Here is a 26,822-nt window from a genome sequence, read left to right on the forward strand (position 1 = left end):
CAAAAGAAAGAAAGAAAGAAAGAAAGAAAGTAAGTAGGGGTCCTGGACATAGTTTTAGTGTGGTTGTGTGGAGCTCTCATTACACTCTACCACCCGGTCATGGATCATCACTTATATACGAAGGGCATTGCATTTAAAAGTACTTAGCGATTCTCCCAGCCCATTCATTCTTCAAAACTGGACTGTCTTAGCAGTCAGGAGTAAGAAGTCTGAAGCCTGAGTTTTGAGCCTAGTCTTAGCCAGAACTGTGCTTTGCAGAACCATCTAGGTGAGTTTAAGCGCTCCAGTCCCTCCTTTGTCTTTTCAAAGGAGGAGACAACTTAAAAGGATCAGCAAGTTTGTATTCAAAAGGCTTTCTATGATTGGCTACATGGGTCATCAAAACCCATCCATTTAAAGGATAATGCATGAATTGGATGTGTTTGTGCTGATGGTAGATCTGATGGTAGAGGGATGGTGTTGTGGGGTATTTGTACACTGTGTGAAGGTGGATTGCTGTGGTTGGTGTAATAAAAAGCTGAATGGCCAATAGGTAGGCAGGAGGTATAGCTGGGACTTCTGGGTAGAGAGAGGAAGTTGGAGGAGGAATCTAAGCAGTCAAGGGAGATTCCAGGAGACACAGAGAAGAAACAGGAGGTTCAAGATGGGAGTGAGGTAATAACATGGGATAGAATGTAGGCTAATATAAATGAGTTAATTTAAGTTATAAGAGCTAGTTGAGGACAGGTCTAAGCCTAAGCCTAGGCTGAGCTTTCATAATTAATAAGAAGTTCCCGTGTCATTATTTGGGAGCTGGCTGGCAGCACAGAAAAAGATTCATTACAGGGTGGAATATAAAATAGAGGAGGTTATAAGCTTAGATTTAAGTTCGATACACTTTAGCTCAAATTGAGGCTCAGCCCCACAGTGTTCTCCCTTATCAGAGAGTTTAATGCTTTGTCCAGAGTCACACCACTTCAATTTTCTCATCAATAAGGCACCGAACTAGCAGCAGGGGAGGTCCATTTGGGAGCTGATGAAGGGATTTAGAAATATTCTGCACTGAGTTTATGACAAAAGTATGTGAAGAAGAGAAGAGATTTGGAATACACAGGGCCCCAGAAATGATCACCTAGAAAGGGGCTAGATGTAAAGAACAAGGGAGGAAGGGATAAAAGGAAAACACCCAGTTTTTGTTGTTGTTCAGGATAAAGAAATGTCATCCATCAAAATAAGGTACACAAATAGTGGTAGAAGATGGCTCAGTGAGTTGAGTTTGATGAAAATGGATAAGGATCTGAGATCAGACTCATTTGAAAAGTTGAGCATATTGGTGCATGTCTGGAATGCCAGAATTGGGTGGGGGCAGACAGATAGGTCACTGGCCAGTCAGCCCAGCCAATTGGTGGACTCCATGTTCAGTGAGAAACCGTGTCTCAAAAAACAGACAAACAAAACAAAACAGAAATAAAAAAACAAGAACAAAAATAAATCAAAAACCGAAAACTCAATAAGGTACAGAATCATAGAGGAAGACATCTGAAGTTGATCTGTCCCTCACACATATGCACACATGTGTACCTATATACACACATGTGGAGACATGCACACATACGAGCACGTGCGTGCACATGCATCACACATACAGAGTACATGAATAAATAAGGTAGAGATGGCCAACAGTGAAATTATTCAGTACGTTTAATTGTGCATCCTCACTTATTTTCACCATTTTTAAGTTCTTCAGACACCTATGACTTCACAGTTTGTAGCACAATGGTCAACAGATGTTGGTGGGAAAGACAGTTTTTATTCTGATTCTGCAGTCTGTTTAATTACTCAATATTGGAAAATGAATCTTAAGACGTGTTTGTTTCTGTAGCTACATCACATAATTGACAAATCCTTAGTGAAGACAGAGGCTTCTTTACTCTGCCATTTACACAGCCAAGGAAAAAACCACACCTTCATTTCCTGTTGCCAGTACCCAAACCAGCACTCACATCAGCACCTCCAGCATCCCCAGCACCACCTGCACCAGCATACTGGACACAATCAGAGCTGTAGTGTTTTAACATGATATTACTGTGGTACATTCTTTCAAATCCCTCTGCCGTTGCACCAGGATCACAGGTCCCAGATGCATAGTTTTGCAGAGCATTCTTACTCTGACTGTTTAAGTCCATGTAGTTACTTAATGATCTATTAATTGGTGCCTATTACTTGGGGATAATGTTTGTTTGTTGGCTTGTTTCTCTGATTAAAAAAAATTGGAAACACACTGGTCCTGTTTGTCTCATCTTTTCTCTTTGTCCCTTTTGTTTTTGCCTGTCTTTGTTTTGGAGACAGTGTCTTACTTTGCTGCTTATATTGTCCTTGGATATGGACTCTTCTGTTTTAAGAGAATAGCTGGGATCATAGGCCTGTGCCACTATAGCTAGCCAGTCCTCTTTGTCCTGTTGGAATTTAGCTTTTGGCCAGGGAGCTAGGGGCTTCTGTCTTTCAAAGTTGGATCTGGAATCTCTCCTTCCTGCTCTCATATAGGCAGACATCCCAGCCCAGGACACCTGGTGTGTGTGTGTGTGTGTGTGTGTGTGTGTGTGTGTGTGTGTGTGTGTGTACTAAGATACTACTTCTATTTTTGACCTCTAATATGCAAGCATTTGCATCTTTCATATTCATCCTTATTTCTGAATTTGTTTGGCACAGGAGCAGGTAAGCAACAAACTGATCATTCACCCATTAGAGGCCTTAGCAAGGGGGAAAGCTGGCTAGAAACTAGGGTTAAGTGCATTATTCAGAAAAGAGTGACTCTGGTCAATCACCAAGCCCAACCAATTGCTTCCTTCTTTTAAAACCCAGCAAGTTCCCTTTTCCAAAGTCAATTCATAACTACTGATAAGGAGTACAAAAGCTTATTCTCCCTATTATCTCTCAAATGACATCATAGTCCAGGTCTTCTTCCATGGCTCATGGGAATGGACATTTCAAAGTTCATTTGGAATGAATTCTGTGTAGGTGAGACTAAGAAATATTATAATAAATTATATTGTAGCCCGCCTAATACAGTTAAAATAATAGGTGTCCTTGCTCAAAAGATGGTTTAATAAAAATGTGGTTCTTACAAATGCTGCATGGAGAGATTCATTGTCACTCTTTATGTGATGTTGGAGGAGCTCACTCTTGTCAAATGACCCCTCTAGTTTTTATTACTTCAGAATTCCAGGTCCTGGAAACAGTAATCAGCGCTTTCGGATTCTTACATCACTGATAACAAGATTCTTTCCATCAGAATGGTAATATAAGGATAACAGTGGCTTAGGCAAAAAACTCTCATTCATTTAATCTTTCTAATATTAGGGGGAAATGCATAAAACCATAAACTTTAAATAAAGGGTATAATTTACAAGTAATACATACATCTGTGAGCACTGTTTTAGATGGTAGACACCCTTATTCATCCAAATGAAGGCCGTAAGAGTTGGGCAGTAGTTAGAAAACAAGAAAGCAGATTTGTAGAGGGTTAGGAACTTGTTCAAATTCATATGACCAGTATTTGCTGAAGTATGGATTCAGATCCAGGTCAACCATTTCTGAACCTCTCTGATCTGCTTTATTTGCTTGAATAAGTTCTTTCATTTTATTTTTAGACTTACGTATTTTATGTGCATGGACAATTTGCTCACATATTATGTCTGTGCACCACTCACATGCCTGCTGCCCTGGGAGGTCAGAAGAGAGCATCAGATCCACTGTAACTGGACTTATAGGTGGCAGTAAGCTTTCCTGGCCCTGTGAGTACTGGGAACCAAACCCAGGTTCTCTGCAAGAACAATAAGTACTCTTAACCACTGAGCCTTCTCTCCAGTTCCAGGAATAGACTCTTACTAAAGAAAAAATATTATTCAAGTGAGCTTGAAAAGTAAATGTTGCAGATTTCTATTTTCAGAGTGCTGAAAAAATGTCATGACAGGAATATACAACATAGTCGCTTTATTTCTACATTAGGAGTCAGAAGATGTAGGTTTGATTTCCTCCTGTGTCTCCACTGTTACCAAAGACACCTCTTTCCTTAGCCCCTTGCCTATGAATGCAGACGATGACAACTTCCTATACTGTACACAGATGTAAAGCAAATATATAAAATCATATGTAAAGAGCATGTTTAACATGCAAAGTGGTTACATTAATTATCACTATTACACTCTTGTGTGTGGATGGAAAGTTACTGCATTAGATCTAAGAGTCTTAAGTCTGTCATTCACAAGTTCTTTGACTTTGTGTCAGAGAATGCTTATACTCCATGTCTATAAGAGAGAACATGAAACAGGAGAGTTGAGGGGTAGGGAGGTGATAGAGGGTCTGGGAGAGGAGAATAACTATGATTAAGCATATTCCATGAAATTCTTGAAAAGTAAGTGAAAATGTTATTTGGAAAAAGTAAGATTAGCACAGAGCCTGGATATGTGTTGACACGAATAACTAGAGAAGATCTCATTCTACAATTTCCTCATCAGGTCACTTTTGCATCTAAGTACTACAGAGTATAGTGAAAAAACACATTTAGGTGCTAGAGAGATTGCTCAGTGGTTACATATGCTTGCTGCTCTTCTGGAGAATGCAAGTTTGGCTTTCAATAGCCACCTGGAAACTTATAATTATCTGTAACTCCAGAACCTCGGAATCCCATGCCATCCTTTGGCCTTTGTAGGTACCCACACACATGTGTATACCCAACAGGTGTCTTCAATCCTGTTTGCCTATCATTCAGTAACTTCCTTCCTTCCTTCTGTTCCTATAAATCAACACATATCATGTATAAAGCTGTGGAAATATCCATGTCTTATGTTCCTTACTATTTGTCTAGGGTGAGACAGGTAGTTTTACATGCAGAATTGCTGTGGATATCATTCTATATAAATAAAACACTGACGGCCAGTGACCAGACAGGAAGTATAGGCAGGCCAAGGAGAGAGGAGAATTGGGGAAACAGGAAGAAGGGGGGGAGACACTGCAGCCACCACCAGGACAAGCAGCATGTGAAGACACCGGTAAGCCACCAGCCACGTGGCAAAGTATAGATTTATAGAAATGGGTTAATTTAAGATATAAGAACAGATAGCAAGAAGCCTGCCATGGCCATACAGTTTATAAGTAATATAAGCTTCTGAGTGATTATTTTATACATGGATTGTGGGACTGTGGGACTTGGTGGAACCTGGAGAGAAGCCCTCCAGCAACACAGAATTGGGTGAAAAACAGAGAAGAAAGAGAAATTGCAAAAGGTGACAACATGAGCCACTCAGAAAGAACTATGGGCAGAAGGTGGGGACATTAGCTTATCAATAGGGGAGAGGAAAGAATGAGATCCAACAGCCTGCATTTGCTGAACATTTACTATATGACAGATACTATCCTAGGGGCTTATAAATGCATAATGGAAGCTGCAATAGAGACCATGTACCTAGAGCCTGTAAAGAAAAGATAGTGTGTCTCTCTGGTTGATATCTGAAAGAAATCTGTGGCTACATAAGACACAGAAAGTCAAAAGTCTTGTCCACTGCATAAATTCCACCAAGCATATATAATGGCAATGATTTTTGAGCCAATGATTTAGCTTTCTATAGGTGCCAGGACCTTCTACCACTTAGGAAATGGATTTTGCATGTAAAACGGCTATGTGCAATGATATAGACCTACCACAGAGGCAGGTTATCTAAGAGAAATAAAAAAAGGAGAGGCTACAGAATCTGCTGTGAGCTCAACGGGTGCAACTGTTATGTTTCCCCTCCTTACTGTGCTAGCCTTTATGTGTCCTGCAACAAACATCTGCTGGTAACCGAGTAAATGAATCAATGAGTGGCAATGGGAAAGTTATCAGTGCTAAGATGGCTTTTTTTAGTGGTATCCAGGGTATGTTCATTATGATAATCTCTCCCACCAGTAGTTTTCTTAGCCATCCTGATTGCCTGACCTAATCCTGAAGCCTCTGGTTTGGAACGGAAGAGACCTCAGGTTAAAGAAAAGAAGGAAGGTTCAGATGAAGTGACAAAATGCTCCTGGATATTTCTGTATCGAAATATCCAGAAGATATAAACACAATTCTTCAATTCAATCCCTGAAACCTCATCTATTTACACAATGCAACTATGTTTGGGTACCATGGCTTATTTGAACAGGATTTCTGGTGTGATGACTGATTTCATATAAATGTACTTTATGAAGTTTGGATGAAAAAGGTGATTGCAGAGGAATTTGAAATTAGAATTTCCCCCTGATTTGTAGCCAGCATCATTTATTTCTGAAGTTTGGAAAAATATTATGAGGGAGTTTTATTTTGAGTTTTCTATCTATACCGTCAGTTAACATTTGCTGGATAGTTTTACAGGGCCAGGCACATTCTTGTTCCTCTTGGTTGGATCACATTGGATGTTTAATTGAACTCAACGTGTCCATGTAATCTGTTCCAAGTTACTTTTTGAGAATCTGTAGGCTCTGTCCATATTCAGTGATTCACTCATCACTGGCAAAAGTTCATATTTTCATAAAATTTTTCTTGAAAATGATCAGTATTTTTCCCATTCTAAATTACACTTTGGGGACAGCGAAGAGGGAGCAATGTCAGACTAATTGCTTCAATAATAACAGGACCCAGGCGGCTGGCTTTGATCTTGGAAACCATCTACAATCCAGACCACTTTGATGTTTCATACAATGGAAGCATAAATATTTTCTATTTACTACATGATTGGACTTTCAGAAACCTAATTAAGTTGAAGGTCAATTAAGAGAAAATGCAATCTTGACTCCAAAAGTCAGAGAAGAGGTGGCAGATGATAGCATGGCTATGTGTGCATAAAAGAAGTTAACTAACCTAATTATAAACTTATATAAACACCCAGAGAAATTGCCTTTCATGTGAAAAAAGGACCTTAAGCATTTTATAACATTGAGATCATTAATGTGTCTTTGAAACACACCCAGTACTGCAAAAGAATAGTAATACTGGCATTTCAAAACTCTATTACTAAAAAATTGGAGACAGCCAGGGATAAAAGCACTTCACAGCTCATCAAATGCAGCCCCTTGCTCTTCAAAATGAGACCATAAATGTGTAGTTCAGTGCTGTGTCTAGTGGTTTCCCCTAGGTACACTTCGAAGTCTTCACTGCCCATTTCAGAAAGCTGAAAGGCTGGCTGGACTGGGCCCTGGGGACCAGGGCATTCCAGCACAGGCTGAACCACCTTCAGCAAGATTTCTGAACTCTCTAAAGCTCAGTTCCAAATATCCACAGCAAGACTATAGATGCTTATCTCCTTGGATTACCCTGAGATTAAATAACTTGCTTAAATCCCTAAACGAAAGCTGTGTGAAGCATTAGAGATAATTGGAATGCCTCCTCCTCCTCTTCTTCCTTGGAAAGTTTGGGCTTTAGAATCAAACAGACCTGAGGCTGAATACCTTTGCTGTCTGTGTTGCTTTGGGTAGGTGATTTCCTGAACTCTGGCTTCAGTTTCTTTTTTTCTTTTTTCTTCTTGGGTTTTCAAGGCAGGGTTTCTCTGTATCCTTGGCTTTCCTAGAACTTGCTCTGTGGACCAGGTTGGCCTCAAACTCAGAGATCCACCTGCCTCTGCCTCCTGAGTGCTGGGATTAAAGGTGAGCACCACCACCACCCGGCCTGAGGCTTCGGTTTCTTAAGCTTTAAACTGGAGTTGATTCTACGTGTACTTTGTCAGAGTTGTTAGAAGACTAGAGAGCATTTATACTGGCTCTGGCACAGAGGTAACAGCATGAAAGACTTAACATGAAAAAATATAATTCATTGTGGCTTAAAATACACTTCAGAAGTGGGATAAAGAACTTATGTATGCATGCATTGGTGCATGCGTGTGTGTGTGTGTGTGTGTGTGTGTGTGTGTGTGTGTGTGTGTGTGTGCATAGATGGATATATGTGTGTATAAGGGTATGAATGATACACATACACATATTCACATACACAGACAATCGATAGATACAGATATATAGATAGAAAAATAGAGAAAAAGGAAGGCATGTCAAGATATCTCTGTCCTGTCATTAGCCACAATTATGAGGTGTAGAAACTTGAATTTGAATGCTATAGAAGGACACTGCTAATTGAGTAAGATAAACAAAGTTTCAATTCCTTTGCTGGGTGACACACATCTTATAGATCCCCTTACTCCCTCCTTCCACTTTGAACTACATCTAAGGAGCCTTTCATCTGACAAGTTCAAAGTACGCCCACTTACCTATGCATCTTAGTGAAATCTTCATTTCTAATGCCCAAGCTTTAGGAGAAATAGATAACCAAAATTAACTTATCAGGCATCCCTTTTAGCCATCAGGGACACACTAGTATCTGACCAAATGAGCTTGAATTTGTTCCCAAGGCCAATTAGTTAAATAGCAGAGGATAAAATATAATCTCGAGGCTATTCTCTTCTGACAAACAATGCATGAAGATAAAAATTCCAGCTAAAGTAGATAGGGATTGCTGCCTTTCCCAAAGTAATATGACCTTGGTGTCCACAGGCTCTACAACAGTGACTACCAAAAATTCAAGTGGTGCCTGATCATGTTTTCTTAATTTCACAGTCTGAATAAAAGACAGAGACTATTGTGAAATGTATCACCGGTTATATTTAGAATCAGAAAAGTTGATTTATCAAATTCAAAGGCCAAGTCTCGCCCTTGGAAGTGTCCGGTGTATAAATGTGCATCCCTGACCAGAAGAACACCTGCTTGAAATGCTATGAGCTTTCGATAATGGAATCTGTGCATCTCCCTGGAAGTGGAGGTGTGCCCTGGGCCTGGAACACCTGCTGCTTTTGTACTCACAGTTCACAGTGACCTTGACTTGTTTGACATCCGCAGAGGAGACCTCGTTGGCAGCCTTGCACTCATATTTGCCTGACTGCTCCCTAGTGATGCCTAGGATCTCCAGATATTCTTCTTCTCCTTCAAATTCTCTTCCTGAAAAAAAAAAAAAAAACAGACAATTAAATGATTTTTTTTTATAAATCTAAAATGTGCTACAGATTGCTTCTCCCCATCCTCTTTTCTTTAAAGCAATAAATCAGCACAGCTTTTCATTAATTTGACAACATGCTTTGTCTGAGGTCAAATTCTACAGACAAAGGCCCCAAGATAAAGTTTGTTCTGAACGTGATTAAGTGGGGAGTGTTTTGAGGGAAAACAGAGGATCTGGGAAATGGGAGCTGGAAGAGAATGAAGCCAAATAAGGTCATGATGTCAGGTTAAATCCCTAGAAACCGAAAACCCCTGACTCAGTCCTTTGGGGACTCTGGGGACCACACATGTCCTTTTTCAATGTTGTCCTGATAACAAGAAAAGAGGCCAGAGTGCTCAAACATTCATATGTGTTAGTCACTGATCAAGTATTTGGAACAAGGTAGAGGCAGGAGACAGCATGAAGCACCAGAAATATGCACTGTTATCATCCTTACACTACTAGGCATGCTCTTACACCAAAGTAACTATTAGAAAATGACTAGCTTGTGACAAATGCCAGTCTTCTGATTTATGTGGATCTTGCTTTCAACAAAAATCATATGCCAGGACTGGAAAGATGGTTCAGTAATAGAGAGAGCTTGCTGGTCTTCCATAGCCCTCAAGTTCAATTACCAGCACATCAAGCAGCTCACACCATTTATGACTGTGGTTCCCAGGAACTCAATACCCTTGCACATACACACACACACACACACACACACACACACACACACACACACACACACACACTTTAAAAATAGAGCTGAATCTTTAAGACTAAACTCTGTGCTAATCCTTATCTTGAAGCTCTGCTGTATTTGTTTTATATTATCATCCAGGCTTTCAAGCCATGAAATGGCTTGATGCTTGAGAGCATGAGGCTGATGGTGATGTTTGGTGATAGACTGTGTTGCCAAGTCTGGGCGTAGGAAACTACACATCACGGGATTAACAGTTGGAATTAGAGGCAGGGAGGCCCCATTTTGGAACAATTTACAAAATTGAATGATTTGTTTTCATAAAGAAAAACTAGATAGAAAAATCTTTTAAACTCTCACATGGAACCTAACTGATTAAATGAACTTAGTTTCTTCTGAATAGATTGAAAGAAGGAAAAAGTGGGGGGAGGGGACATTAAAGAAGAAAGAGAAGGTGGACAAGGAGGTTGGGCAACAGAAAGAGCTTAGCTAGGGCTTAAACAGAAGGTCTGTGGACTTTAACTTTAATTAAATTCTACGTCCCTCACCTGCCCAAATTCAAAACTCCATTGCCCATTGGGTTAGCACAGAGCAGCTGGGAAGGGTGGTAAAACAGTCCTGCCCCCATGATGGAATCTTGCTCCTCGTCATGCTACACTAAACGGTACCAATTAATGGCTGTGCTCAAATGCCACAAGCTGTTCCTTTCCTGAAAATCCCCTAATGGCCAAATCAACATAACATCCAGCCAGCATGGACCTGAATTCATTGTTTTGATATGTCAACCAAGCTTCAAGCCTGCTAACTAGACTCCCAGCAGAACACAGGAACTCTTTGATAACATTCTATCACACAACTCTCGGGAACACTGGAAGCTTCAAATCCCTGCCAACCATCAAGTTTTGAGAAAACTATTCCAAACAGGGAATAGGCTGTAATGATATAAAATTATTTAGTTTGGACTTAGTGTATACTGGGTAGGACATGATTGTAATGAAAATGCTACACCATTGCTCTAAGACATATCTTGGAATATTATTTCCAAATGGTTAATTTACACCTATGTTTTCCCTTCCCCATCTTCAAGCATGTAATCAGGCAGGAATTTATATTACAGATGTAGAATGTAGAATATGTAGAAAGTGTGAGAGGTTACTTGATTGGGTCTAAGAGTAATGATAGATTACAACAAGAAGTTGCTATGGAATGGTTCTTCTGCACACTGTGAAAATGTGTTGCTCTCTTTGTTAATAAAAAGCTGACTGGCCAATAGCTCGGCAGGATTTTCAGGGCAGAGAGAATGCTGAGAGGAAGAAGGGTAGAGTCTTGGCAGTTTCAAGCAGATATAGAGGGAAGCAAGATGAACATGCCATGTTGAAAGAAGATACCACCACATGACAGAAGGTAGATAAGAAATATGGATTAATTTAAAATGTAAGAGTTAGCAAGTAACAAGCCTGAGCTATGGGCCAAACATTTTTAACTAATAATAAGTCTTTGAGTGGTTATTTGGGAGAGGCTGCCAGGACACAGAGAAACTCTGCCTATAAGAAATGTTAAAGATGACTACAAGGGCTTTCAGATTTCTCCCCCAGCCCTCTTCCAAACACACAAACCTTATTCTTTTTTTTTCATTATTAAGAATTTTTTTATTTGTTTTATATTCCAATCACAGATTCCCTCTTCCCTCCTCCTACCCCTCCAGCCTTCCCCCACAACCCACTCCCCATTCCCTCCTACAAGAAAGTAATGGGGAGTCAGCAGAGCCTGGTACATTCAGTTGAGGCAGGTCCAAGCTCCTCCCCTTGCCTTGAGGTTGTGTGAGGTGTCCCACCATAGGTAGTGGGCTCAAAAAAGCCAGCTTATGCATCAGGGATGGATTCTGATCCTACTGCCAGGGGGTTCCCCAAGTAGATCAAGCTACACAAGTGTCTCGCTTATGCAGAGGGCCTATTCCAGTCCTGTGGAGGCTCCACAGGTGTTGGTCTAAATTTCATGAGTTCCCACTAGTTTGGTTTGGTTGTCTCTGTTGGGTTCCCTATCATGATCTTGATGTCCCTTGCTCACAGTATCCTTCTTCTCTCTCTTTGACTGGACTTCTGGACAAACCTTATTCTTAAGTGAGTATGGAATCTTCAATGGGAGAATGAGAATTGGTACAGGCTTGAGAATGGCTGAAACACTGCATTCTTTTCAATTCCCACAACATGTCAAGAAATAGGAGGAGTGGTCATGGATCCCTTCCTCACATTTTATTTTCTTAAAGAAATAAGCCTGTTGTGGAGGAAAGATACTTTGGGCAGTATTCACTCAGGCTTTACTAGTTTGGAAAGAGGGAACCTCTGAGGGTAAATATTCAAAGAATGAAAGAAAATAAAGCCACACTTATTGGATTTGAGGTTTGGGATTCTTATACACCAATGCACATGTTAATTAATCCATTTTTTCCCCTGAAAAGTAGCCAATAAAGCAAATCCCCATCAGATGAACTTTCAGTCTCATGTCTGTAGAAGAACTTCCCCAATATTACTTGAGAAGGAAAGAGGCATTTTCCTTCCACAATAATACACACGAGGGAGGCAGATTTCCTTTATCCTCCCATGATAGCCTCCTCCACTCTAGCGCTACCTCTATTTCCAGAACATAACACCTGGCTAGAGTCTCACTGGAGGGAAGAAGTTCTGGTAGGATAAAGTACATGGCTTCCCCTCATTCAACCAGCCTGACAATCATTTACAATACTGGATAAGACCTCTTGTCTTTTTCCCTTTCCTTTCTTTTGGATCCTTTTGCAAAAATGCACGCATTTCTGGCATTCTGGCTTTTCTATTCTGCCTAAGCCCACAAGAGGGTTACCTGTAAGGCATTATATCTATGACTTCACTTGAGAATTTCTCATTAGTTCAGAGTAATAGGACAGCAAGCACAGGTCTTCTATTGCTAGAAATCCAAAGTTCCAGATTGTAAACCTCCTGGGATGTTTCTTACTCATAGCATCCCCATGAACTTGCATGAGGTTTGCCATTGAGATAGCTTGATACAGGTTTAATAGTTGGCCCTTCCATAATTTGAATGTTGAAACTTAATTTACAGTGTGGTGCAATTTAGAAGTACAGTCTTGGGGAGATGATAAGAGCATGGAATGGGCCCCATAATGATACAACAGCAAATAGTTTTCTGTGAGTGAGTAAATGAGCCCTCACCAGACAATGTACATGCAGGCATGCTGATCTTGGACTCCCCAACCTCTGGAACAGTGAGAAACAAGCTCCTGTTGTTTGTAAGCCACCTATAGGTTTTTTTATTATTATAGCTGTCCTAACGGGCTGGGGCACAGTTGAACAGAATTAAGCAAGAGAAGCAGGTACTAGAGATAGTTACAACACCTCATATGGCTTAAGAGAATGGAACCAAGTATGGAAGCCATCATAAAAATCCATTCCTTTTTAATGATCCTAATAGAGTACCATTTTGCTGTGGGCAGAGTATACTGCTGTTAAAGGCTGGATAGGGGCATTGCTTGTTATGTCCTGAGGATGCAAATGCTATGTGGAGTCCTTGCTTCAGCAACCAGCTGAACCCCTGCAGACACAGTCCTGACAAGATGCTTTTCCTTTTGTCTCAGCAACTGCAGTTCTTTCTTTTAAAGCACACAATAAACTGCATGAATTGTGAACCAGGAAATGCTGAAGTGCAACTCATAGTCTCTGGTGCTTTTCCTTTTACTAAATGTGTGTCTGCCCATAGAGGCATGGGTTCTCTCAGGCACACTGTCTAACTGCTGGCCACTCAAGGATTTCATCACCATTTCCTGTCCTTTCAAACACTTCCCAGGCTCAGAAAGTGACCCATAACCTGCCATTTCAGTTGTCTGGAGAACTTGCCCAACAACCACAATTTAGATCGTTCCCTTATTCCAATCTGTTATCGTCTGCCTTGTATAAACTTTGCTTAAAATGCTAATTTCAACATTTTTGTATTTTAGACATCTCAAACACTTTGCTCACTCTGATGGGTGTTATGTTTATTCTGGTGTTGAGCGTTTAGTTTAAATTACCCTTTGCTTAGTGTAATTTTGTGCCTTCTGGCAATAATTCAGCTATAGGCCAAATAACGCCCTGTCTTCTTCAGAATCCCTACCCTTCACACACTGCACTCAATTATCATGTTCCCCTTTAGTCTCTGTTTATTCAAGTTGTGCATTATTAGTTCTTTTAATATGTCTTCATGAGTCGGAAAGACGAGCCCAGCGCTAATGGCAAGAGGGAAGCATCCTCTCCGGTGTTCCCCAGTGTGGAGGCGAAGCAGCTAGAAATAACACCTATTAGAGTATACCAAGTGCTATGCTGAGGACGATATCTGCTTTGGTGAAATTGAGTTTACAAGGTCAACTAGTCCTTGTAAGCAAGCAGTCATTTGCAACTAAATACACTTTCATGGAGCTGCTCCTCCTCTTTTTCTTTCTTTCTTCTCCCTCCTCTGTTCTTCTCCATTTTCTTACTCTTTCCCCCCTCCCACAGAGATGGGGATAGAGAGAGAGAGAGACAGACAGACAGACAGAGACAGAGAGACACAGAGAAGAGAGAGAGACGCAGAGAAGAGAAGAGAGACAGAGACACAGGAGAGAGGAGAGAGAGAGAGAGAGAGAGAGAGAGAGAGAGAGAGAGAGAGAGAGAGAGAGAGAGAGAGAAGAGAAATTGGGAGAGTTATTAAATCAAACCCTAATATGAAAATTCACTAGCCCTCTAATATTTACTCAGTAAATGCAGTAGGCTATTCTTAATTTTTTCCCTAGGATATGACAACTTATGTTTGAAATAAAACAGTTCATTTTAAAGGTCTTCTACTTTATAACTCATTAAGGTATCTGTAATTCTTTTTCCTTTATTTGAGATTCAAGAAGTGCAGTTCATGAAACTTGATAAATTTTAGTGTTTTGTGGGTTTAACAATGCAGAATTCAGAGGATTCTTGTCTGTTTAGAAATAAACAAATCATTTCTTTCTGTGCTCCAAGAAGGGTTTCAAAGCAACTTAGCAGATCAATCTTTCCTAAAGGGGAAAATGTGCTTGAAATGGCATTCCCTTTACTCACCTAAATTTGAATACTTACATATAAGTGGTTGTAAACACATTAGCTATAAACACAAGCACACATAGAGTTTAATGAAAGGCAAAGAACGAAAATTTATCTTGCAGGGTATGTGTATATGTGTGTTTTATGAGTCTGTGTTTGGAGATGAGAGTAAAAACAGCAGAGGCCATCTATGAACTTATATATACACACACACACACACAAAAGGAAAAAGCATCACAGATCAATGATGCCATTTGAAGTTTCCTGGGTTTACTTCAACTGCTGTAACAAGTGTCTGTTCAAGTATCTGTTCTTATGGTTCCTTTTGTGATATATATATATTCCTGAGGACATGCCTATGTATTCCTTGTTTTGCTCCTCTACATTTCTACACAGCACATTCTACACAAAAATGTTAAGAAAAGGAAGAGGAAAAGAACACAATAAATCAACAGAATGCCTGCACTGGGGTTTTGCTTATATCTCCAGTGTGTTTCTCTCTGTATGCTTTGAAGTTTTTGTTTCTCAGTTTCATATTCCATCTGAGAGACCCTTTGGTATTTGACAATGTTGCTATCCTAAGGTGGAAACCACTTCTCACCCACACTTTCAACTTGGAAAGGGAGCGGTGAGTGATTGACAGAAGCAGCAATCACAAGCGAACAAGAAACAGGGTGGTGCATTGAAGAAAATGAAGAAAAACCAGCAACCATGTGGAAAGGATAGATTCAAGATGATAATGAAGAAGTGTTAGGCAGACAGATGAAAGAACAAGCTTTCCAGAGAGGTACTTGACTGTTGAGATGTCTGAATTGTGTGGACAGGAATGGGTGGGCTACTCTGATAGAACTAATGTTTCTTATTTGAATAGCAAAACACAACAGTGACGTATGTAAACTGGCTCCATGCATTCGGCCTTCCCCAAGAGTGTAGTCAGAAACAAGTAACAGGTATAAAGCCAAAAGACAGTCACAATTGGCTTTGTCTTAGTGAATGAGGGTGCGCCAAATAAGAACACCCCAGCTTTTTTTTCCTCTGGCATCCAAAGAGATCAAATTCATTCCTATTTGCGTTTTTTGCTTTTGCACACAGTATCAGCTAGCTGACATTGTTTAAGCTCAGTATCCCAGTTGGGGCCACCATCCACACATCCTTTCCAGTCCTGGGTCTTGAAATTCTTTACTGTATGCACACGAGTATACTGACATTGGTACTTGGTATTAGAATAAAATCAAGATCATCTATATTTAGCTCTCCATGGGATTTATTTTGAGAATTGCTATGGTTATATTGTGTACTCCACATTGTGCATTATGCGCTGTAGGAAGAGCTGATGCTGTCTGATGTACCTGTCAGGGGGCAGCAAAATGTTGGCACCTATTGAAAGTTCATGAAATAGTACAGATTTGAGGCAGGGGTTTAAGTAAGTGAGGTTCAGAAGACCTCACACAAAGGCTGCGCAGTTAGCTCACCTATGACAAGACACTGTTAGCAAAGTCTAAACTAGAAAGCCCCAAGCTGAGCCTGAAACTGGCTGGAGCCACTGGCACAGAGACAGAGGCATTCTAGAGAATCTGAAGGTGCCCTTTAACTCATTATAACACCAAAAGGCATACCCCTAGATAGAGATCTAATATGCCAGCGAGTGCTGTGGATGTAGGTCAGTGGTGGAGCACTTGTCTGACCTGTTTAAGACCTTGGATTCAATCTTCATCACAGTCCAAAAGAAAAAGAGATACTGATATTTTGGGGCTGGAGAGATGAGTCAACAACTTTTGTAGAGGACTTGAGTTAGGTTACTAGCATCCATGGTGGAACAGTCACAATTACCTGTCACTCCAGCTTCAAGTAATCCAGCAACCCTTTACTGTCCTTTGTGGGTACCTGCATCCATGTGTGAGTACAAGCATGCATGCATGTGTACATGAACACACACACACAAATACTTCAAAATAAATTAAATCTTAAATCAAAGATGCTAATGAGACATAGGATGCATAAAACTGTATGTAGCACTACATATAATGTACACCCTGTGCAAGAAAGACAGAGCTATGAAAATTATACCCCAAAGCCCATGTATGCGGCACAAAGCTCTGTCTTTATGCAGTGGGCACTGTAGAACTGTAAACCCTTTCTTCTTCTCAGGTCTGGTTCCTCCTTGGGAAGTGTCTTTTTTCCCTTATATAGTCTCTCACTTTATTTGCTGCTCTCCATTTTTCTCTGTCCAATTCTTTATTTTGAAACTCCTCCCTCAAGGTGCTTATTGAACCCAGATATCAGAACAGTTGTTCAATGAAATACTACTCAATACTTGCTTCAGAATGCACTGCTACTATGAGTGGTAATATTCAAGATATCTTACATCAAGTCACAGTAACCTTAACATCACTTTCAGATGTGGGACACAGGTTTAGAGTGGGATGGGAAGTTGTCCAAGCTTATAATGTAAGAAAGAGCTGAGGTTTGAACCAGATCTATGGGGTTCTGAAGCTCATGATGAGAATTAAGCATAATATTCTTTTATCATTTATGGTTTATCATTTTACCTTGCTGAGGGAAGCTAGAGCTTGCTTAGTTCATAGTTTCCTGAAATCTCATGAAGTTCTTCCTCCAGTGTGTAAAACAGGAAGGTGAGTTCGGGGGCACTGGGAGCTAGCAAAGCAATGGAATTCTACTCCAGACACACAGGGAAACACACAGCCCTCGTCTGTACACTTCACTTAACCTCTTTACTGCGAGAACCAAACAAAGCAGTAACTGTGAAAAATGGCATTTGAAAATTTGGCCTCGCTCATCTATTTTTAGAAGTTCCCCCATTAGTGTTAGAAACCACTGGCACATGAAAATGCCAGCACTAAGCAAAGGAACCCTGGAAGCCTCGAGCAATGGATTTACCAATGGCATGGAGTTTCCAGGGCAAATGAGCTTTCTGGGAGTCAGCAGAAAGACATGGGATTCAGCTGGGCAGACATCTTGAAATGAAGATCCTCACTTAAGAGAAAGGGGGGCCTCAGGGAGACGACACTCACAGGTGTGAGGGACAGCATGAATTCTGATTTGCTGTATTAGAGCATCCACCTGTGATACTTTAATCCTTCTGCACACACAGGGTTCCTCCCTTCTTCCCTGACCTCTTCTCTCTTCCAGCCTTTTCTCTCCCCTCCTCTCCCCCTTTTTCCTTTCCCTTCTCTCCCCTCCCTCCTGCCCTTCCTCCCTAGTTACCTCTTTCCCTCCTTCCTTTCTTCCCTCCATCCCTTCCTCCTTCCTTCCTTTTTCCTTTCCTTTTTATTTTATTCTAGAGAAACATGGTTTATAAATGTAAAATCTCCTAAGTCTCATTAAAACTCAATTTATCTAAAGTCCTTTACATATCAACATCATTTTTTTTCTCTTTGTGTGTGTGACTTTTATATATGTATGGGTGTGAGTATATGTGTGCACATGAGTACCAGAGGTTGACATCAGGCATCTTCTTCAATCATTCTCCACTTTATACATTGAGACAAGGTCTCTAATTTGAACCCAGAACTTGGTTATTTGTCTAGTTCAGAAAGCTCTATGGATTTCCTGTCCACTTTTTGAGTGCTAGGAGTACCAGCTGGCTACCAGGACCACCTGGCATTGGTGTGGGTGGTGGGGGTCCAAACTGTAGTCCTCATACTTGTGGGCCACCTCCAGCACTCCCTAGCCTCATTTATTTTTGCTCTTTGTTTCTTGGCACTGTGATGAACCTTCCTGTGATCTCTATGAAAGTGAAGGGCTGTTTCTTCAGATATGTCAAAAAAAAAGTCCCCATAATCATTATTGAGTTGATAGTGGCTACTGTTTACAGCACCATGGTGAGAATAATGCTAAGGTGGGATCTGGGTCCAAAGAGAGAAAGTGGAAATATCACCTACAAGGGCAGAAAATAAGAATTTGGGCCACATACTTCAATCCTAACTTGCTGAAGTATTTACTGCAGCTCACTGGGGCTTCCCCCAGCCCCAAACATGAAGAAATGTATTCTACTTGGTGTTTGCTGTAAGCTATCTTAGTTAGGGTTTCTATTGTTGTGAAGAGACACAATGACCATGACAACTCTTATAAATAAAACATTTAATTGGGGCTGGCTTACAGTTTCAGAGGTTTCGTCCTAATATTATCATCATGGCAGGGAGCATGACAGTATGCAGGCAGACATGGTGCTGGAGAAAGAGCTGAGAGTTCTACATCTGGATCTGCAGGCAGCAGGAAGTGAATGCCACACTGGGCATGGTTTGAGCTTCTGAGACCTCAAAGCCCACCCATAGTGACATATCTCCTAAAACAATGCCACACCTCCCAATAGTACCACTCCCTATGGACCTAGGGGCCATTTTTATTCAAACCACCACAGAAGCTAATAACTTCCTGGGTACAGATGTAGTTGGCATCACTTGGGAAATAAAGCAAGGATACTTATTGTGGATTAGAATGTTTTATATCATTAATGTGGTTGTTATTGGTAGGTCTCAGGTCTTCTTGGGACATCCTGTGGAGTGGAGTATTTTCCATGGGTGCTTGACCATCTTGCGTTGCTGTGAGGTTCTGGATAAATGTAGATTTAAATGCTTAGTTTACAAACCATGACAACTGAAACCAGTGGGAAAGGGGCTTCATAGGCCCTGTCTGATGGATCATAGTTGTGATGGATGTGGTTTGGGTAAGCTCCTCAAGGATTCATGGGTTAGAGAATTTGGTATCCAGTGTATAGACATTATGTAGTGGAACCTGTAAGAGACGTGGTTTAGCTAGAACTGGGTTGTTGGAGCACTGCCCATGAGAGAAATTCTTACGGGATCCCAGTTAGTACTTTGGGTTAGTGTTTTAAAGAATATTGTTATAAGAGAGCAAGCTTAGCTCCCTCTCTTATCACATGAACTCCCTTTTATACATGTTTTCCCATGATGCAATATACTAACTATGGTCTGATATAATCAGGGAGGTTTTGCAAGAGGCATTGAAGTGTTGTTTGAATTTTGTTCTCCAAAACAGTGGAAAATGGGGCTAATACAAACTTTATATCATAAAGCAATTTCATTTCACTGTCCTACCCCAGCTTAATCATTAACAATGCAGGGCAGAAGAAGCAAATAGTTAAAACTGAATAAAAAGGAAAAGAAAATCCTCAGAAGAGTCCTTCGGGAATACAATAGACGTGAGAATTCCTGCAGATGCTGACTGTGTGCAAGATTGCTTTGTAATAGGGGGGGTGAGGCGAAGATTTGAATGGCTGGACAGAGGCAGCAACAACCAAGATCTTTTACCATTGTCATCAAAACTGCGGGGGCAATACTCGACCTGTTATTAGCGATTCTGCCACGGCTGAGGATTAAATATCAAGAGAGATGAGAGCAGCAGTTGCTGTTTTCAAGAGTCACATAAATCAATTGGCATTTTGTAAGTGAGTGTGTTAAACCCAGCAGGGCAGCTGCACTGTGGACGCTCAGCGAGGTAGTCCTGGAGCTGCCTAAGAAGCTTTTGAAATGTAATTAAAGCAAAGCAAAGCATGGCCACCCTCTCTGGCCCCTCCATTCTTTCTTTCCAGGTCTGGATGCTGAAATGCCTCATTTGGGTTCACCCCTAAATTCCAGTTCCTTTTGGGGGGTAGGCTCATTGCTGAATGAGGTGTTCCATCCAGTTTAGAGAACTATTCTTGCTTAACGTCAATACATAGGCAATGAAAAGGTGGGGAGCAGAGCAGAAAGGAAAATGTCTAAGCACGGACTGAGAGATTGCTTTTGTGATATTTCCAGTTAACATAAAGTGGATGCCTTTCGTAAGGCTCAGGGGTCACTGTGTCAATGAGGGGTCTGGCAATTGATGTCTTCATTTTATACCAAACTGTACAAGCTGGGGATTGCCTTAGCTGGCAACATTCATTTGGGGTTGTAGGCCTAGGCTTACAGGCACCCTTCAGTCTCTTCCTGGGATTTTTAAGCCTTTCTGTGCAGCAGGTGGACCACAGTTTGGGAGGAGCCTCACGAGGAGCACACCTCTATGCCAAGTGGGAGCAAAGAGGAAAGCTGCCTGCTCTTCAAAGCAATTGATCACTCAGGCTGGTCCAAGGCACTAAGGAAGCCTATGAGGCCACTGGGCCAAAGTCTAATAGGAAAACAGCAGTGATTTGTCTCCACTGCTATTTATGTTTCAAGTGCTGGACAGGCTGTCAGTGCAAGTGGGGTCGCTAAATTTACCGCCTTTCGGATTACGGCTACAGTCTCCGGTTTGACAAGTCACTTCATTTAAAAAGCATAGCGTGAGGGTATTTCTTCTCCTTCTTTTTAAATAAAAACAAAGGGAGGAAAAAGGCCACTGGAGGTTTCAATGGTTGAAATGAAGGAAGTGCACAAGACGTTCTCAGCCTGACACATGGATATTGGAAGAAGGTGGCTGCCCTTACAAGAGTCTCTCTAATTAAATTGGCAAGGGAGGAAAGAGCCAATGCTGCTATTCCCACTAGTCTATGGGCTGCATGATGTTTTACTGAGGTAGAGGGATAGTGTGGGATTTCTGTTGGATTTCATACTTAAAGGCCATTATAAACAACAGACTACAAACCAGGAACAAACTATACCTACTGTTCTGGTACTTCACTCTACCTGTAATTTCTTTTCTGAGGCCTTTAAATACCGGGAAAACATAACTATAAACAGAAAGAAGAAATTAGCTACCTAGTGCATAAGGGGATAGAGATTGGTTACCGTGAAATGTTGAATAAGATTAACAATCAAAACAGGATTCTTTAGAATAAAAAGGCCTACTACTAGTATATGGGGTTTGATGTGAGATTTAACCTTTAGTAATGTTTTTTGTTTTTGTTTTTGTTTTTTACCAATGTCAATGGGAATAGGAAGAGGCAGGGTACTGGGGAGGCTCTCAGGAATCCACAAGGTTGACCCCACCTTGGTCTGCTGGCAGTGGTCCAGAGGGTGCCTGGACCAGTCTACTCTGGTGACTAGCCTAGCAAATAACCTAGCTATCATCATAGAGCCTTTGTCCAGTGACAGATGGAGGCAGATACAGAGATTCACAGCCAGGCACCAGGCTGAGTTCCGGGAATCCAATTGATGAGAGAGAGGAGAGATACTGCAGGTGAGGGACATCGATATGAAGGGAGGATGTGCAGAGATGACAGAACACACTAGTGGAAACCCATGAACTGTGGACTGGTGGCTGTGGAGCCCCCATGGGACTGGACTAGGCCCTCTGGACATGGAAGACAGTTATTTGGCTCTAACTGTTTGGGGGGCACCCAGGCAGGGGGACTGGGATCTGTCCCCCCTGCCTGGGCAGGCTTCTGGGAATCCAGTGCTTGTGGTGTGATGCCTTGCACAACCTTGGTGCAGTGGGAAGGGGAGTGGACCTTCCTAGGCTCAGAGAGACCTCAATTTGGGGGATGTAGGGATGCAGGGTGGTTTGGGAAAGAGGGCTGGGGAGTGGGAGAAAGGAGGAGGGGGGAGGGGTGGCTGTGGATAGCATGAGGAGTGAGTAGAAAATTTCTTAATAAAGAAAAAAAAAAAGAAAGAATAAAAAGACCTAAATAGTTAGGTGTGGATTTGAAAGTTGTTTGTGGAAGGAATATCAGCAGAGCTCCCTAGCATGAGCAGCCATCAACAAATGTCTACTACTGCTAAGCACCTGCCAATCACTGAATCAGGAAGTATAGACAAAGAGAAAGACACCATCTACAGCTCTCATGGAACTTGCATTCTATTCTGGAGTGATGAAATCAAGAGGCTCAGGAAGACCCTGGCTTTATTTCACATGGAAATAAAGGAAATGCCTGGTGTGGTGGCTCACATCTGTAATCCCAGCACATCTGTAATCTCCTGGATGGTTGAGGCAGGAGGATCACCACAGGTTTGAGACCAGCTACACCCAGTGACCAGCATAGTTTGGGTTAAAGAGTGAGACCCTGTCTCATAAACAAAACATCAGAGGAATAGAAAACAAAGGAAATGGACTAAAAGCTTTGAGAAAAATAATTGAATTATAATAGTTTTAAGACTACATCATATTTTAAATGCTTCTATTTATAACTTAAACTCTTGTCTGATTCTGCCTTTTCCCCCGTTCTGTATTATTTTTATGCCTTTCATTTATTCACTGTCTATATATGACCATTTTAATTTTCTTACTTTATAATACATTTTGGTTGCTGATATGAGCATTTACTTCTGAGTATTTCCCTGATCATTTCCACATATTTGTTATTTTATAAGTAAAAAATAAATATTGAAGGCCGGGCGTTGGTGGCGCATGCTTTAATCCAGCACTCGGAGCAGAGGCAGGCGGATCTCTGTGAGTTGAGGCAGCTGGGCTACCAAGTGAGCTCCAGAAAGGCGCAAAGCTACACAGAGAAACCCTGTCTCGAAAAAAAAAAAAAAAAAAGAAAAGAAAAAAGAAAGAAAAGAAAAAAAATAAATATTGAAGAAGGTAATGTCTAAGTAAGGCATGAAATAAAAAGCCCTAAAAATAAATTTATTACTTGACCACATAAAATGTAAAGCTTTCTCCATAGTGAAAAATATCAAGAAATATATACATGATAGGATGAAGAACAGATTTATGGTATGTATGACCTAATGGAATCACATTACTTATAGAGCTGAAATTTTAACCCCAGAGGGTGGCTTGACATTTTGGGAAAGCGTTTGGCCACATCTACTCAAGCTGCACTTGTGCTTGTGTGCCAGTGGTTCCAGAGCTGTGCCGTGATGTTCAGAGCACCAGGAGCACCTACATTCTTAGGAGAGTACATAACCTGCTTTACATCCATATAATGGCCCATCACGCCACAAAAATGACATCTGTAAAAGCAGCAGGAACAATTCCTCAAACATGTCTTGTGAAAGAAATAAAGTAGCATGCAATCTGACAGTCATCATATGAAAATTGTATACAGGACAATTAATCTCTGTTGTAGAATATTATTTTAAGAAGTGTTACATTTGTTTATGCTGTGGAAACTTTGTTTAATGATGCAAATGTGTTGTATTCTTTTATGTTGCATGTGTTTGACTCTGTGAAGCTGTGTTACTTTGCCTGTCTAAAACCCCTGAGTGGTCTAATAAGGAGCTGAGCAGCCAATAGCTTGGAAGGAAAGGATAGGCAGGGCTGGCAGGCAGAGACAATAAATGGAAGGAGAAATCTGGCATAAAAGATCAAGGAGCAAGAAAAGAAGGAGAGGAGGACATCTGGGGCAGCCATACAGCTATACAGCAAGTCACAGTGTAAGAAGTAAAGAAAGGTATACAGAATAGAGAAAGGTAAAAGCCCAGAGGCAAAAGGTAGGTGGGATAATTTAAGAAAAGCTGGTTAAAACCAACCCAAGCTATGACCAGGTATTCATAAGAAAGAATAAGTCTTTATGTGTATTTACTTGGGATCTGGGTGACTGGCCCCCCAAATAGCCAAAAGAACAAAGAGGAAAAAATAAAACCCCTACAAATCTCTATTTTATAGGCGTGTAGTTGGCAAAGACACAAAACAAGATAAGGAAAGGATCATCCCAAAGTATTTACCATCGTCATGCCTTGTGATTACTAAGTGCTTACTATGTGTTCTTGTTTGTACAGATTAGTTCATGTACAGTTTAATTCATGTAATATGTAACACTGTCCTACCTAGTTCTAATAATTATATATGGGTAGTGGAATATTACATATGATATATCCTTTACAGTTAAAAATTCATGTGCATTCAGAAACAAACATGTTCATATACATAATTTTTGACACACTTGCTTATATGTGAAGGCTGATTAAGTAGTTCTGTCAGCAATCTCCCTTCTGGACCAGGGAATTGTTAGTGACAGAAGCGGGTGTCTAGAAACTTTCTTATGCTTAGGGCCATCTTCTTGTGCTACCCCATGCTGCTCACATTTTCAGCATGGACCATGTAAGACTCTTATAGTAAAGCCCTTTAAAAACTGGAATTGATTTTAAAATTTTAGTATGAGGAAAGTCTTACTCTCACTTGTGGGTGTATTCTAAAGGTAAGTTTCAAAAGAAAGAGAGAGAGAGAGAGAGAGAGAGAGAGAGAGAGAGAGAGAGAGAGAGAAGGAGGAGGGAGGGAGGGAGGAGGGAGGGAGGAGGGAGGAAGGAAGAAGGAAGGAAGGAAGGAAGGAAGAAGGAAGGAAGGAAGGAAGGAAGGAAGGAAGGAAGGAAGGAAGGAGAAAATACGGAGATGTTTCTATTTCTGTCATAAAGGAAGACAAATTAATAGGCAAATAAGACAGCAATCTCAATGACAGGATATAGTAGCAAAACTAAAACAAAATACAAAAAAAAACTCCAACAACAAAAAAACAGTATTACATGAGACAAGACCAATTTTCATTTCTGCAGTTAAGGGGACAGGAAGAGGTTTCAGTGTGTGCCCTATACACATACACCGTCTCTCTAACTTAACTCATTCACTGTCCAGCCATAGATAGGAAGGAACCATGGCTGCAATCTCCATCCACCCAGCTCCAAGCAGTGAGAGTCGAGTTTGGCTGACTGTGAGAAGCTCTTTCTCCACTCTGAGAGGGGGGTCTGGATCTTGAAGGTGGCAATGCTTGCATGCACACTCACATGAATTTCTCTACCTATTCCTCACCTCATAGCATCATTTTGCAAAGTTCTTGCTACTGATCAGCGAATTTCACTTGTTTCCCCCAGCAAGCGCTAAAACATGAACCTCAGCCATCCTCTTTTGTCAGGGTCACTATCACCTTCTCTATGAGTCTTGTATTTCTATCAGCAATTAGTTGCTGAATAGCCTTAGGCAGAAATCTCTGAGCCTGCTACTACGATGCCCCTTTCATCCTGAATATTTGGGGAAGAGCCAACCTGAGTTTCCTTAATGATCCAAATGTTAATTCCTATAGGAAATGAAAGGAAGTGTGAGCAGGAGATAGATATAACTCACTCTTGCCCTAATTCATTTTTTCCCTATTCCCTCAGCCCCCAAAACTCAGCATATCAGCTGACTCATTGGGGACTTCTGAACTTCCCCATTGGCTTAGCACCTCCTCTTTCAACAGGTCATGCTGATAGGCATGAATCACAAAATTGTTTCCTCATACATACACAAGCAGAAACATATTGGGCTCATGATTTTTCCTTATCACATAGCATTGCAACCAAGCACTTAAATGCACTCTAACATTTATTTATAGCAGAGGAAAATGCTGTTGTGTGACATCTCAGCCCTGTGCTAAAGTCTTTTCATCTCAGTCTGGGTAGCTGACCAGTTGGTCTTCCAGGAAGTTTGCAGCCTCACCTTGTATCCTGTACCTATCATGGGAAACCTCATTGCAGCCACACAGAGTAAGTGTTCAGACATTCCGATGATAATAGGTTTCAAGCCGATCAGATGCTTGTTTAAGACAGTTGGTAATTGCAAGGCCTATCCCTTCAGATACTGCTCTCCATTTATTTAAGAGTCTCTGGGTTCTATCCAAGGATCACGTATATAAAATGCAAGCCATTTGGATCATAATTATTTTAGCACTTCCTAGAAATGGCTTCACTGAAGTGAGACCACAGCTTCTCCATAAGGATGATGAAAAACATTACCCTTTTGAACACATTTTCTATGAATTTCATAAACTTCTCTCCAGTATCTTTTCTCAAGCCTATTTAGTAGCTTGTATTAAAAGACTGCTTCAGATGATTCAAGAAAGAAATGAAATGACTCTTCAAATGGTATTTTTAAACTATAATTAATTTTTTAGATTAAAAATAGCTATTTAAATTTTTTTCTTTTGCTTTCACTTTAGAGAAACTACATAAGCATATTGTCCAGATTGCAAACACATGCTCTGCATATCTCAGGTTCCTGTCAGCATGTTTTCCAGTGTTTCCTAAAGTGGTCCGTGAACCCCCTAGGGAATCTCATTTATAGTTGCTTCTATATGGACATTATTAGACCCTTCACAGATGTACTCAGTGTCTCTGGGGGTGGGTGCAGAATCCTTGGGATTTGAACTGTCTAGGTGATGCTCAGGTACCATCTGATTGAT

The 26,822-nt window shown here is 40.9% G+C and overlaps 1 protein-coding gene across 1 annotated transcript in view; it reads right to left on the reverse strand.

Moving 5' to 3' along the window:
* The window catches only part of LOC114701477 (limbic system associated membrane protein), a 2,116,569-nt gene that overhangs the window by 37,997 nt on the left and 2,051,750 nt on the right, over nt 1–26,822 (reverse strand). The window contains exon 6 of the mRNA XM_037209988.1: nt 8,680–8,973. Within this exon, the coding sequence (XP_037065883.1) occupies nt 8,680–8,973 (294 nt within the window). The remainder of the gene's footprint in view (nt 1–8,679; nt 8,974–26,822) is intronic.

The sequence above is a fragment of the Peromyscus leucopus genome, chromosome 12, assembly GCF_004664715.2.
Source record: "Peromyscus leucopus breed LL Stock chromosome 12, UCI_PerLeu_2.1, whole genome shotgun sequence".
Classification (NCBI taxonomy): Eukaryota; Metazoa; Chordata; class Mammalia; order Rodentia; family Cricetidae; genus Peromyscus; species Peromyscus leucopus.